The sequence below is a fragment of the Triturus cristatus genome, chromosome 6, assembly GCF_964204655.1.
Source record: "Triturus cristatus chromosome 6, aTriCri1.1, whole genome shotgun sequence".
Taxonomy (NCBI): domain Eukaryota; kingdom Metazoa; phylum Chordata; class Amphibia; order Caudata; family Salamandridae; genus Triturus; species Triturus cristatus.
The window spans coordinates 1,605,410,896-1,605,426,452 of record NC_140589.1 but is presented as its reverse complement, the minus strand read 5'-3'; the positions used below and the strand labels follow the sequence as shown (position 1 = coordinate 1,605,426,452).

The 15,557-nt window shown below is 41.7% G+C and overlaps 1 protein-coding gene across 1 annotated transcript in view; it reads right to left on the bottom strand.

The window, feature by feature from the left end:
• The window catches only part of LOC146821707 (uncharacterized), an 857,433-nt gene that overhangs the window by 695,129 nt on the left and 146,747 nt on the right, over positions 1-15,557 (bottom strand). The window contains exons 2-3 of the mRNA XM_085612743.1: positions 3,952-4,285; positions 2,487-2,542 (exon numbers count right to left, since the gene is read on the bottom strand). Coding sequence (XP_085468869.1) covers positions 2,487-2,542; positions 3,952-3,998 — 103 coding nt within the window. The 5' untranslated portion in view covers positions 3,999-4,285. The remainder of the gene's footprint in view (positions 1-2,486; positions 2,543-3,951; positions 4,286-15,557) is intronic.

The following is a 15,557-nucleotide window of genomic DNA, read 5'->3' as shown; positions in this document are numbered from 1 at the left end:
GCAGCTCCCCTTGTCCAAAAGCAATCTGCTTAACTTCATGGAAGCGAGAGCAGGTGTTCTGCTCTCGCTTCAATGAAGCGAAGCATAGCTTGCAATGACAGGGTGAGAGCCGTGCTCCCGCTCTGTCATCGCAAACTGCAATGTCCAGATGGTGGGCACCCCGGGACATTGCTGGAGCCAACCCTGTGTGGTGGCAGTCCCCAGGGCCAAGGAGGGCTCCATGAGGGGGGCTGCGTGGCCCCCTCCCAATATCTACATAGCCCCAGGGAGGTAGTGGTTTCTGGGTCAGCAACAGACTCCCACATTATCCTAATTAGTGCCCCGGGGAGGTGGTGGTCCCCGGGGCAGTGGAGGGTTGGAGCCCCTCCCCACAGCTATTTATTTAAATGTAAGCCCCGGGAGATGGCGGTCCCCAGGGCTTGGGAGGCCCCTAAGGCTACCTGCCTCATATACATTGAAGCCCCGGGGAGGTGGCAGTCCCCAGGGCAGCGTGGGGGGTGGAGCCCCCACGCATTTGTTTTTCACACGCCAGGGAGGTGCCAGTCCCTGGGGCTGCGCGGGAGCTGTGTGCCCCTCCGCACATAATTAATAAAGCCCCAAGGAGGTGGCGGTCCCCAGTGCTGCGGTGGCCCGCGCAGCCCTCTGCATATATTTTGCATTTTGCCCCCAAGACCTGGCCCACCTGGGGGCTTATTAAAACGAAGCACGGGAGCCCGCGCTTTATTTCTTTTTCAGTTTTTTCAGCCTGATTCTCGCATCTAGCGCGAATCCCGTCAAATTCTTATAAATAAAAAAATGCTTCTTTGGGCCTTGGGGGTGCTTGTGGTTAAACCTTTTTTAACCTTTTTTCTTGTGACTCGGTTCTAGCTTCCTCTATGGGAGAGTGTTTGGGTTTTGCAGTATCATTGGTTGGCCACGTGTGATGCTGGACTTACCATTGCTTCTTTTTGGCAGTAGCAACTTATATTATTAAATTAGGCGCCACCACCTGTTTCAGTTGAGTATCTTTACACTTGTAAAAGGTTCCTCAGAAGTGTAAAGGCCAAAATGTATAACTTACTCACAAGTTTAAGTTACTTTTATAAATAGCACCATGTGTGAATCATGTATATATGTGTTTATGTGTGTATGTAGGTTTCACGTTCAACAGACAGTTTCAATCAACTAAAAATAGTGAGATCTAGTAGCTTTGCCAATGATTGTTTCTCTGTCGTTATTTCTATAACAAATTCAATCAATTTTAAAACATTCATTTTTGTACTTTCTATCCATATTCACTAAAGTGTGACTTGACTTTTGCTGTAATATTTTTAAGTTTTAACCAACTTTATTCAGACATTTAGGCTATTAAATGCATTGTTGTTTAAGGAGCCGTTGAACCAATATTACATATATTTTCGTTTGAAGTAAGTCTTCCTTCATGATCAGGCTACCAAGGATTAGCCAATGGATTTGTTACAGAAACCAGGTGAACCATGTTGGTCAGAAGATTATGGCCTAGTTCAAGCTCAGGCGCAGCTTACATCAAAAGTATGGTCTCTCTTCACCATCACTTTTACGTTAGTTCTATTGATAGATTTTAACTGTGGAAATCCTGAATGGCCCAGTGATTGCTGCTGTAATGATATGTCTGTCTGTGTGTTGGTGTGGTGTTAGGCAAAAACCCTGAATGTGGGTTACTGCAGATCTGCACCTTGTGATTGTCATCTGTGATATCATTCCTCAAAGCCCATCCCCTTCTGGATTTTATATTTTTTTCATATTTAGACATCTACTTTATCAATTTAATTTTAAATAGATTGGATACCAACTAATAAAGAACATTGGGTCTGATTTATGGTTTGGTGGCCAGCATATCATTTCTCATGATGGGGACCCCGTCTAGAATACTATCTGGCAAATTGTGAGATCACTCCAAATTCAGTGCTGATCTCTGTACCTTTAGAGAAACCACAGTAACATAGGGTCCTCTGAAGGCACAACAAGTTTGGTGTTGGCCACCGTCTATTTTACAGCCGTTCACTAAATTGTTTATTTTTCATAAACAAACCTCTAAAGCAAAAGTTTATTTGTGAAAAACAAAAATAAATATTGACCTCCACACCCTAGGAGCTTTATCCCGGGTTGTATGGGGGTCATTATTTTTTTTCTATCCTTGACTACCCATATTTCCTGAATATGATGGACAGAAAAAAAGCATCAGACCATCAGCTCTTAACAGAACTGGTGAGCATTTGTCCTTACTCCATTTGCCCTACTCCATTGAACTGTTGAAATAAGCTTTCAAATGTTGAAGCCAAAGGGGGCACCACCATTGGAAAGACAACAGCCCACCTGACTCTTAGTGGAGGGGTAAACAGAGGGGTTGGGAGACAGTAAGTACCCTATCCACCAAATTTTTAATCAGGCTCTTTTTATCTTATATGTTTGCCAGTTTATCTCTTTACATAGTTACAAAATCTACGGAAATAGCATTTTTTACCCACCTGCGGATGTCAGGCATCCCATCAAGCAGAGCCATGCCCACCACCGATAGATTGACCTAAGTAGAGATAAAATCAGATGGTTAATACAATTATAAATGTAAGCAATTTAGGCAAACTCTTTTGACAAGCTTAAAAATGTACTGTTAAAAATCTCTCTGGAGTCACTGGACTTCTTTTCATTTCCAAATTGTTATATCACAAAATGTATTGCAAAAAATATGAGGCTCATTCACAAATAAAATTTGGAATTCATAAAGTAGTACTCTGTAAAATAGAAATTACTGTTACCTCTTTGCACCTTTACCAATAGGAATTTGAATGTTTCAGGGCTGATTAGCAAAGGCATGTAAACTGTAGTGCCACTTCCCATACTCATGCTTTTGTGCATACACTCCAAAAATTGAACATGATCTACAATACATTGGATTCAATTCTCAAAAGCATTTATTAGTACAGGGAGTAGTACTACGAGAGTACTGCTTTATAGACTCTTACCTGCATTTTTTAATCACCCCCCCATATATTGCAAATTTAAGTGCAAGGACTTTTATGAATTGTGTAAAACATTTTTGTTTTTCTTGTTTTAATCCCATGTTTTGGGGTAAATTTATGAAGGGTTGAAACAGTCCTTTAAAGAGTACTACTAGAGTTCTACTTTGCATACTCTACAATCCCTTTCAGATTTGCCCCCTTGGTTTTTATGTTTTATGTTAGTCACAAACAAAAACTCTAAGGTTGGAAGTGGTTGGTTCCACTTCCTATATATCGGAAGAGAAGTTACTGCAGCCCTTTGCTGGAGAAGAACCTCATACAGTGATAGGGTAGGAAAGCGTCATATTGATGTTTGTAAATATCCACAACCTGAAATTTTTCAAGGCACATCGTGTTAATTTTGACCACTCTTCCTCTTTTGTGCTGTTTTTAGGTTTCTGCTCTCAGAGCAAGCAGTAAAATCATTTACAGCTGTTAAGAATCCTTCTGTATGTCCCGACAGACGCAAATCATGCCATTTGTGGTAACAAATGCACGCTAATTGATGAAAATGGCTTTATGAATCGGGTTCATTCTCTGTAAACACAACAGTTTAGATGTTTAGGCTGTATTAAATCAAATACCAAACATCCACTGATCTCAGCAATTAATTAGTTTAAAGTTCTGTGTCACTCAGTGAATGTCCCAAATACAGCGTGGGGGTGAGTTGAACCTACCAATGGGCTGAGCACTAGCTCTTGAAATATATGCATGATATAGAAGTCATTGGTTCAGTCCCCAGCAGGATTAACAGCCCATGAGCCTTCTGGAATAATACATTTGATAGCTTTCGTTTGGGTGATAGTATCAGCAATTATTCACAGACCTATTAAACCGCAGAACTGTGGTTACTTGGAATATATAAAACAAGGTGTCATTAGAGATGATCCTTTCTCGATTTTTTTCTACATTGTACAATATAGCATTTCCTTACCAAGGGGTCATATTCCTGATGATTCTCAGCCTTAGTGATGGCTTCATTTTTCCACAACAGAATTTCCAACTAGCAAAGTGATAAGGAAAAGCAGCAATCTGTAGGCAACGATCTTTGCAGAGGTAGAAGCCATCAGATAAAGTGGTGGAAGTGTGTCAAAGAGCATCTGCTGAACTTTGGTAGCATTGGATTTTTGAAGGTCATATCATACTTAATTCAGAGCACATGTCGACGTGTGAAAGATAGCATCCACACCTTTTCTTCTTTGTTGATTTGCTTAGCTGCAGTTTCAGCCAGATCACAAACCTCACCTTTGGAGATGTTATATCTTCAACTGTAAGACAAAATCAAAGTCTGTTCATTTGCAATAGTTGATAAGAGCAATAATCAGAAACACAAAGTTTGAGCAGGCTGCTGGAGTGATATTCAACTACATGAATTTACATTTAAAGCTGTCTATTCCGAAAGTTTGTGGATTTGAGATCTGCTTGAATGTCACAGTTTTTTTTTGTTGGGAGCAAGCCAACTGGTGAAAACTGTGATCTGAGAAGTTAAATAATACTCTAAATATCACAAAATGATTCATAGAATAAAAATTAGTTTAATTTTACAAATTTATTGTAGGCCTTGAATGGTGAGTATCCTCTATTACAAGCAACACTCAACATCCTGAACAAAAACTGTTTATGCTGCGGCCTTCCACACAACATGAGTAAGAAGGTTCTAATGAAGAATGTACCGTGACATTATTATGATGCATCACTTAACACTAAATCTATGGCAAATTTATATGGAGAAAAAATAAGAAATGAGTGAAACTAACCTAAAAGGAGTTCCAAAAGGAGCTGTTCAAGACAGAGTTGATGAAAAAAGGTAAGTGTGTTGAGAAATAGATCCAATTTTAGGAGAGTGAAAATGGGTAGATAAATGAACTGTGCAAGCAACAAATGGAGAGGGACCAACCAAAGAAGAGACAAGTAGCAAGGTGTAATCAAGGTTTACATCAGAACAGTGAAAGGGGTCAGAAATTGACATGGACATATAGAAAAACAGCTGAGCAAAAGACCGAATTAGAGAACAATACATAGTGAGGTACAGCACATAAATAAAACAGCTGTATGAGGGAAAAGGCAAAAATGGGAGGGTAGTAGAGAGAGTATGAGACAAATAAAAGAGAGACAGTGACAATAGAGAGAAGAAAAAGCTATGGGGCAAATCATGGGCAGAAAAAAGGGGCTTGTAAATCAGTGAAGCAATCAGAAAGTTAGAGCAAGGAGAAAGAACAGAAAAAAAGAACAGCATGATAAAGATAAACAAGTAGGAAAAGGGAGGTAACATGAGAAAGATACACTGAAAATAAACCTAAGAAAAAGAAAGAAACACAAAACGGGTCAGGGCTCACAATGCGGGCGTCATCGGATATTACATGCACAAGAGGCCGCATGTGCATGTACTATGCGGTAACGCCTGCATTGTGAGCCCTGAGCCATTGGAAGGGCTGTGTCTTTGCGTCAAACTTCATATGGAATTGATATTGGATGCAAGGCCCGCCGACTGCATTTGTAATTGGTTTATGCGTGGAGAAGGAACCATGCCGAGGGTTGTGTTGCAGTGCCAGGCTTGGACTTAGCTTTGTTTGGAACAAAACATGAAGTCAGCCAGGGTTTGCTGGGATACCGTTCCCGGCACGTTTTCTGACATCTAAGGCTGAAGGATTTTTATGGCGAGCGCAGAGCTTTAGGGAAAGACTGACTAACATTAAAAGAAAGGAGTATACTTGTTGCCAGTGACTTTAAATGTGCCTCGCAAGTTGCACTGAAGTATAGACATAATTTGCATAATTTAAATGTTGTCCTTGGAAGCATGAAAGTAATGTTTTAATTAATGTGTTTCTGGGGAGTGCAACAAAACGCTTTGAAATAAACAAGAGCAGTTTGAGGAAAACCAACACACACTGAAAATCGCAAAGGATTGTGGTTATTGTAGGAAACAATGTACTGCGGCTGTGATGATTTCTCTGATAAAGGAAAGAGAAAAAATAATGCGTCAACAACATTTGGAAATACGATTTCAAGATGAGAACTATTCAGAAATAGTGATTTCATTTGGCGACATAAAAAATAGCAAAGAATATCAGAACTGTGACTTTAAAAACAAGTGGTATGTGTGTGGTTGTCCCTCTTCCTTGTCTGATAAAAAGGGTAACTGACCACTGCAAAGATCATGTGAACAAGACCTGTGAGGGGTTATACACACACACACACACACACACACACACATATATATATATATATATTCACTGAAAAAACCATAGGTTTCAGGCCCGTTATAGCTAAGAATTAGCATTTAAAAAACCTTAGAAATTCACTGAAAAAACCATAGGTTTCAGGGGCGATATAGTTAGCTGGACTTTTCACTCGTACAAAACCACAGAAATTCCCCCGTTATAGTTAGTTCAGCTAACTATAACTCGCGCTCCCGCAATGCACTGCTGATGACGTCACATATTACATCACTCATGACATGGTCAGTGACATCACTCATGACATCACTGATGACATCTCAAATGACATCACTGATGACATCATCCAGTGAATGTTTGTTTTTCTGAAAATTATATATGTTTTATACATGTATATCTCAAGGTCGATGGAAGAATAAATGGGTATATAAATGTCTAAATGGATGATTTGTTTTTGAAAAATTGATTGTATTACTGACTGATTAAGTGTATCTTAGTGAGTAATGTTTAAATATGTAAATATCTGTATCAGTCTCTCACTTTGTGTATAAGTGGCTGCATGGGTTGGTGAGTAGCTACATGAGTGTCTATATAGGTTATTAGTTGATTTTTTGAGTATATAGGTTATTAGTTGATTTTTTGAGTATCAGTATGAGTGTCTGATATCTGTATGGTTCGGTGGGGGGTATTACGTAGTGCATAGATGCATGAATGAGTGACTCACTGTTTGTATGTGTTGAAGACGGCATGTGTGCAGGACTGTATGGGTGGATGAGTGTGTGCATGGGTGTGTTAGTGAGTGAATGACTGTCTCAATAGTGTCTCTATGAGTAACTACATATGTTTTAAACTAGTATATATGACTATTGGTGTATATAAGTGAGTATATGTGAGAGTGGGACATTGAAAGAGTTCCTGTATGAATAAGTATGTGTTTCTATAAGTGATTGTTTAAAAGACTAAGTATGTGTAAGTTTCTGTAGAAGTAAGTGTGGTGGTGTGTGTATAACTGAATATGCAGGTAAACGGATGTTTGATTCTTTATTAGCATGAGTGACTACGTGTGTGAGTAACTTTATGGATGAGTGGCATTGTGTAACAGAATGTATAGGTGTATGAATACATATGATGAGTGAGTGCATGCATGAGTGACTGTATAGGACTGTTGGTGAATGAGTGGATGTGTATGTGGATCTTACAATTACTGAATAGGTTGTTGTAACTGGTATTGGTATGTACATTGTTTTGAAATTTTTAATTTCTATTTTTTAATGTGTGTATGAAAGGTTATATTAGGGGGAGAAGAGGTCTGCCACTCTATCACAAGGATGATGTCATCAGTGATGTCATGAGTGATGTCACTGACCATGTCATGAGTGACGTCATCAGCAGTGCATTGCGGGCGCGCGAGTTATAGTTAGCTGAACTAACTATAACGGGGGAATTTCTATGGTTTTGTACGAGTGAAAAGTCCAGCTAACTATATCGCCCCTGAAACCTATGGTTTTTTCAGTGAATTTCTAAGGTTTTTTAAATGCTAATTCCTAGCTATAACGTGCCTGAAACCTATGGTTTTTTCAGTGAATTTCAAAGGTTTTTCAAATGCTAATTTCTAACTATGCCTACAGAGATAGGACATGCAAAGAAAGAAGGAAAAACACACAGAAAGAAAAAAAACAAATGCAGAAAGAAGCAACAGAAGTCCTCAAAGACGAAGAAAAGTGCAGGAAGACATATAACGTGCAGAAAGAACAAACAGAAGAGCAGAAAGAAGCCTTGTTGCAAAATCATCCTGTACCCTCAACTTTTTTAGACGGATACTGGTGGTAACTGAGTCTGCCTAAGCAGTCCTAGAGCCAGTGCTATGTGAAAAGACACTCAGAATACAGTGAAAACACCTACATACACTAGGGCACACTATGCGTTGGGGTCCCCCTGTGATTAGCATGACCTCCTCTGTAAGCCCCTAGTATATAATAGGGCAGGGGATTAAAACTACCTCTTAAAACGCAACACAGGGCGTGTTTGAACACGTCACCTCATGCCCCGTCCCCTCCCTTCACCACTGTGTAAACAGGCCCTGTGGCCGTTTTTAGTTGGGAGATTAAGTTCATTTGAATCCTGAGGGTCCCTAGGGTCCAACTAGCCCACTAGGTACCTCCAGTAAGCGCCACAGAGCTGCGTTGCAGAGAGGTGTAAAAAGTGGCACGGCCTGCACCACCTCTCTGCAACGCAGAGCAGTGGTGCTTACTGGAAGCACCTGGTGGGCTAGTTGGACCCCAGGGTCCCTCAGGATTGAAAGGGAATTATTGCCCCAACTTAAAAACGCGCCACAGGGCGTGTTTGCACACGTCACCTCAGGCCCCGTCCCCTCCCTTCACCACTGTGTAAACGCGCCCTGTGGCCGTTCTGAGTTGAGAGATTAGGTTCTCTTGAATCCTAAGGGTCCCTAGGGTCAAACTAGCCCACTAGGTACCTCCAGTAAGCGCCACAGAGCTGCGTTGCATGGAGGTGTAAAAAGTGGCGTGGCCTCAGAACACCTGTCTGCAACGCAGCTCCCTGGCGCATACTGGAGATACCTGTTGGGCTAGTTGGCCCTCAGGGACCCTCAGTATTGAAGGGGAATTGATTCCTCAACTTACAACTGGCCAGGGGGCGCGTTTGCAGAGTGCTGCAAGGAGGGGGCATGGCCTCCGGCGCGATGCCGGTTTTTTATTTATTTATTTTTTAAGAAGGAGGGCTGTGTGGCCCCCTTTCTTTTTCTAATTTATTAGCCCTGGGGACCACATCCCCCAGGGCCTGCACCCTAATTTTTTTTGTTGAAAAAACATTAATTTGGCCCTCCCAAGGCCTTAATTGGCCCCGGGGACCCCAACCCCCGGGTCATGGCCTTTTTTTTTTTTATTCTCTAGTAGGGAGGCTGTGTTGCTGGACAATCCGTATGTACCTATCACCATGACGATTTGCGTGATATTCATTAAAAGGCGACAATTTATACAATGAATCCACGTAGAATGTATTCACACCGCTAGTGAAGCTCTGACATGTCTGACACCCTACCGTGCCTAATCCCGGCGCCCCCGCTGGTGGGTACTCTCCAAGTAGACACCCTTGTCGTTTATTTATACAAACATGGGTAGCTATTGACGGGCACATTTAATACACATGCACACCAAGCCATTCAAAGGGGATTCGCCAAAAATTTGACCAAACTATGCAAGAAACCCCCTCACGGTTAATAAAACACACATCCACCGCCGGATGTGTAATACTTTTTATTTTACTCTCTGGAAAGGAGACAAACCTCACTTGAGAGTCACAGCGTGCTCCTGGCTGAGCCCAATGCTGTGTTACACCCACCATTGCCTGCCGAGTGCCACACACCTCTGTGTTGTATTCCACTATCTAGTGCTTATGCTATGACACTCTCTAGCCCATGTGCACTGTAACACCACCCCGTGAATATGTCATGCCACACTTGCCTTCGCACGGGTTATATTGCCCCATCTAACGTGCCTTCCTCGATGCCTATGTTATAAAGCACAGCGCTATGCCATACTTATTACAATCTGGGATCCATATCTTTGTCACAGTGCATATGCAATGTTACACTACCCAGCACATATTTTATATTACAACTTTAGAGACTACTTAGGTTACACAACACTGCCCTGTGCATATTACACTCCAAGGCGCATATCACATAGCAAGCGCTAGTGCCTGTGCTATCTCGCGCTCTCCAATGAATCTGTCATTGCGCACAATGTATTGCATATTATATTTCACGCCCCGGTTCATCTTATATCACACTTTTTGGTGCATAGTTTATACCATATACTATATCTAGTTTTCATTTTCAATCGTGCTTTCAGGACTATGTTCTATATACCACTGCGTCCACCTACCCTTTTCACGGGCATTACATTTTGCGATGGGGGGTGGAAGGTCAGGGGATGTTTCTGCCAAGTGAGCCCGGAGTCACAGTCCCATACGTTCTCTTCTTCCTGAATAAAAGTGAGATTATGCTGCATACTTGTTCATATTTTAAGTAGTTCGCACAGACACACATTTTAAAAACAATAAAGTTCCTAATACCCACCTTCTATGAACAGTTAGCTTGTTGCCCCATCCACCTCCTCCCTATCCTCTGTTGTCTGAATCCATGGACTAGCCTCCTCCCTCCTGCCATGCATGGTCTGATGTGCTGCCACTGCCCTCCATTTAGCATGATGTACCAGTCCACTTCTCCTGCCCTCCATTGCCCAATTCTATGGGCAATCATTGACCTCCTGCTTAGCTTCTGTGCTTAGCTTGCTGCCCCTATTCTCCTTCCCCCTGCCCTCCGATGTCTTTGTGCATGCCCCTGCTCCATCCTATTTGAAAACCATGTTCCATGGACCTGCCACTCCTATCTACTCTGAGTGTTCTGTTGAGCTGCCACTCCCCTCCCACCTGCCTAGCATTGTCAGATGACTGTAACCTGTCCCTGCCACCTCCACCCTGCCTGTCCACATGCCATGCCCCTATCCCCTTCCTCCTGTCCTTCATGGTCCATTTTACTGCCACACCCTTCTGCCCTCCCTGGTCTGTTGTGCTGCAACTGCTCCTCCTGCCTGCCCCGCGTGGTCTGTTGTGAGGCCCCTTCCCCTGAACTCTCTTGTCTGTGCCCAGGTCCTGACCCTCCCTTCTATCCTCCATGGTCCTTTGTGCATGCCCCTGCACCCTCCTTCTTGCCCATCATAGCCATGGTGCTGCCACTAACCCTCCCGCTTGCCATGCATGGTCTTCTGTGCTGCCATGGCCCCTCCCACCTTCCCTGTGTGGTCAGCTAGCTGCTCCTGACCCCCTCCCACCTTCCCTCCATGGTCTGTGTGTATGCCATCAGTCTCACTGTTGCTCTCCATGGTGTGTCTTGTTTCTAGTGCCCATCCTGCCTGACCTCCATGGTCATCTTGCTGCTCCTGCCCTTGCCCCCAGCCCTCTGTTTCCATGTACAGACCCCTATTCCCTCCTTCCTGGCTTGTCGGTTCCATTGTAATGCCCCTGATCCGTCCCTCCTGCCCTTTATGGTCTGTTATGCTGCAGCTTTCTCTCCTGTCTGTCCATTATGGTCAGCTAGCTACCATTGCCTCTTTCCCCTCTGTTGTCTGTTGTCCATGTGCATGGTCCTGTCCCCTCCCTATTGCTTTCTATGGATTGTTGTGCTGCACTCCCGTCCCGCATGCCCTGTGTGGTGTATTGTGCTGCTGCAAACCCTGATGCCTGCCCTGTAGGGTCAGTTTGGTGCACCTCTCAATGTCCCTCCTGTCCTCTGTTATCCGAGTCCATGTCCCTACCCCAATTCCTCCTGCCTACCATGATCCAATGTACCATACTAGCGAACATTTTGAACTTGGTAAGAGGGAGATTTTGAAATAAAACTGGGGTATTGATTTTCCCCTTTGAGTTACATTGAAAAAGAGAAGATTGTAGACAGGAACCAGATCAAGTAAAGCCCATTTGAGCTTAAAAACATTGGACGTTTCCTGGCTGAAACGGGTCTGTTGGCATGCATGGTTGTATGACCACTGCCTCTTCCTTCTGCCCACAATGGTCTATTACATCACCACAGCCTCTCTTTCCAGTCCTGTATTGTTGGTTTGTAGCCCCTGCCCCCCTTTCCACTGCCCTCCATAGTCTGTTGTGCTGCCACTGCCCTTCCTGCCTGCCTAGTGTGGTCAAATTGTTGCCTCTGCACTCTCCTACCTGCCTTCAATTTTCAGAGTCCGTGCCCCTGGCCTCTGCCTCTCAACAGTATCCCAATGAACAACTAGATTGCTAACATTCTATATTTATTACAAAAGTGTGGACTGCCTGACGTCATCTAGATGTAATCAAAACCGGAATGCCTAGAGCATTTCCTTTAGAAATTACATATATGAGATGGTCTTATTTGCATCAAAATGATGGTTAGTGCTCTAAAAAACTAAAATGAGGACATATTTTCTGAGTTTTCAAATAGCGACAAAGAACTTTTAAATTATTTGTAATCTTAGTTTTTTTATCCAGTTGACCACTTGATTAAATGTTGCATCCAAGGGGAGAGGGTGTGGTGTTACTTCCAGAGCTGCAGACTTTGCAACTGGGGAACCAGGTTGGAGTTTCTGCTTCAGCACAACATTCTGTGATTCTGGTCAAATCACTTAATCTCCCCATGTCTACAACCAAAATGAATTTGATCTTGTGTGATGTAACCAATGCTCATGTAAAGCACTCCAATACCTGACAAGTCTGCACTATATAAAACTGCAAATACACAACAAATAAGTGTTTTGCACACTTCTGTCATTGGGCTACATTTGGGCTACATTTGGGCTCTTTTGTCTCTGGTGGCCATTTTAGGAGATTTATTTGTTATGAAGTTTCCTAATTTCCTCATTTACTGCAGTCTCCTCAGTAGGAAATGCTTTCAGTTTTTTACTTTGATTCCATCAAGAAGGTATTTAGATATGTCACACATTTGCCACCACGGGAGTCTGCTGCTAGTATTAGAAGTGCATGTTTCAGTCTGCATATCAGAATTTTTTAATGAAATAGAAGAGGATTTGAGAAGTCACTCAAAATATGCCCTAATTTTTCTTTCTTCAGCACTAATCATAATTTCTATGGCAAAATGAACCCCCTCATTGTGTTCCTTTTTAAATTAAATGTTTTAAGTGTTACCAGTTTATTCCAATCAAGATGGCTTCAGGTATGCCATACTTTTGTCATAAGTAAGACAGTAAGCGCTCTAGTTGATCTTAAGAACACTCTGGGACGTTCTGTCATTGGGCTACATTTGGGCTACATCTGGGTGATATTTGGGCTACATTTGGGCTACATTTGGGCTCTTTTGTCTATCGTGGCCATCTTGGGAGATTTATTTGTTATGAAGTTTCCTAATTTCCTCATTTACTGCAGTCTCCTCAGTAGGAAATACTTTCAGTTTTTTACTTTTATTCCATCAAGAAGGCATTCAGATGTGTCACACATTTTCCATAAATTATGAATGTTAGCACTCTAGTTGCTCATTAGATCACTGTAGTAAAGCTACTGCTCACCAGGCAAATCTGCTGCTGGTATCGAAAGCGCATGTTTCAGTCTGCATGTCAGAATTTTTTTATGAAATAAAAGAGGATTTCAGAAGTCAAAATGTGTTTTTCTTTCTGCAGCACTAATCATAATTTATATGGCAAAATGAACCCCCTCATTTTGTTCCTTTGTAAATTAAATGTTTTAAGTGTTACCACTTTATTCCAATCAAGATGGCTTCAGGTGTGCCATACTTTTGTCATAAGTAAGACTGTTAGCGCTCTAGTTGTTCTTTAGAACACTCTGGGAAGCTGCAGTAGAACACAAAGGAATCAACTGACAGTCTCTGCCCTTGTTGGATGTACATGTTTTACTGAGAATGTCAGACTTCATTCTCACATGACTGAGAAAGATAATGTGAATTTGCAGAAAATATGCTCTCAGTTTAGCTTATAGATCACCTTCCAAACCTCTGTGGGAAAAGCATGAGAAAATAGTTTTCTCTAAAACATGGTTCATGATATCACAGCAGAAGGCTTTTTCAGATGGTAAAATCACCTTAGAACACACCACAATTCCTTAAATGAGTATGGTACCATCAACAAATGATTTATAATGTAACTAAAGTCTTAAAACCTTCTATTAACTGCAATGCTTTTTAATGAGGTGCTATCATGTATATTGGTCCCAAGATGGCTGCCAACACTTCTTGGATGAAGTGCTGACAGCCAATCAGATCTCAAGATGAGATGTGTGGTTAGGCTCCGCCCAGATATATATATGATTTTACTTTTGATTTTGTCAGGAACTACTGAACAGATTGACTCCATATATGCAAAAGGCACATCCCTGAACTGAGGACTACCTCTTTGCCAAATTTCATGTAATTCTGTTCAGCCGTTCGGTCTGTACCTTGGACTAAAGGTCCCTATGGAAAATTGCATGGGGAAAACGTGTTTTGGGACCCACCTTTTTTCTCAGCCCCCGCTTGACGAATCCCCCCGAGACTTTCAGGGTAGGAGCGGAGCGGAGCGCCCCACCTATTTTGATAATTTCGCGAGGATTCGTCAACCGGCGCCAAAGTTATTCTAAATAGAATGTTGAGGATTTCCTATTGAAACACGGTCCTAACTATAACTATCTACTGGCGAATGTCGGTAGATAATATATATATATATATATATATATATATAGTGAGGAATTATCTGTACACCTGCAGACTAAATAGAATGACTTTGTCTTGTGCATTTAGTAATTGTTTGTGATTGCTGTTAAATTGTAATTTTAGATTTTGACACATTTTATTGTATTTTTCTAGGAAGTGGCCACGAAGCACAGAACAGGTCATTGTGGATTTCAAGTAATTATGTTGTTGTGTATATACTTTATTTCCATGGACAATTAGGTGCTGCTCTGGCCCACTTGGGCTATATTTGCAACTTGATTTGTTAGCAGACATTACGGATTTAGGACATTATGTGATATATTTAATCCATTATTGATTGAAGCATTACGCCCACTTGGGCGCTGATTTGTACGTTTGTCTGGTTTGGATTTTGACTTTTATTTTTGTCCAAATTTTCTGAGATGGTTTGTGAAGCAGCATTGTTTATTTATGTTTATTCAAACTTTACAGTGTTAAGATGGCTGCCACTGTTCCTAACCCTGACCTTTGTGTTGTGAGGAGCCCTTCCTCTGTGTCAATTATTTTGAAAGATACTTAAACTTTATTCGAATCACTAAACGCTTGACGTGAACAAGGCGAAAGCTGAAACGCGTTGTTTTGGTTGCAGCGATTAAACCGACTACATTGCAATTCTCCTTGGTGTCCGTGCTTTGATTTCGAATCTGAAATTGGCTGGCGTTACATATATATATATATATATATATATATATATATATTTTACACACAATTGTCCTGCACGGAAGGAGCACCTTACCAGCTGGTGCACACGTCGAGATCAGGACACGATCTCGGTATTTTATCAAACACAAGTGAAAAATAACGCGGCACTCCTCTCGACGATTAAGATGTTAGTTTAATCTCAGATAGTAACCCTCCCTATGCGTTTCGAACCGTAGTTCCTGGTCACGGTAGATTGTAACAATCTACCGTGACCAGGAACTACGGTTCGAAACGCGTAGGGAGGGTTACTATCTGAGATTAAACTAACATCTTAATCGTCGAGAGGAGTGCCGCGTTATTTTTCACTTGTGTTTGATATGATATATATATATATATATATATATATATATATATATATATATATATATATTCACTGAAAAAACCATAGGTTTCACACACGTTATAGTT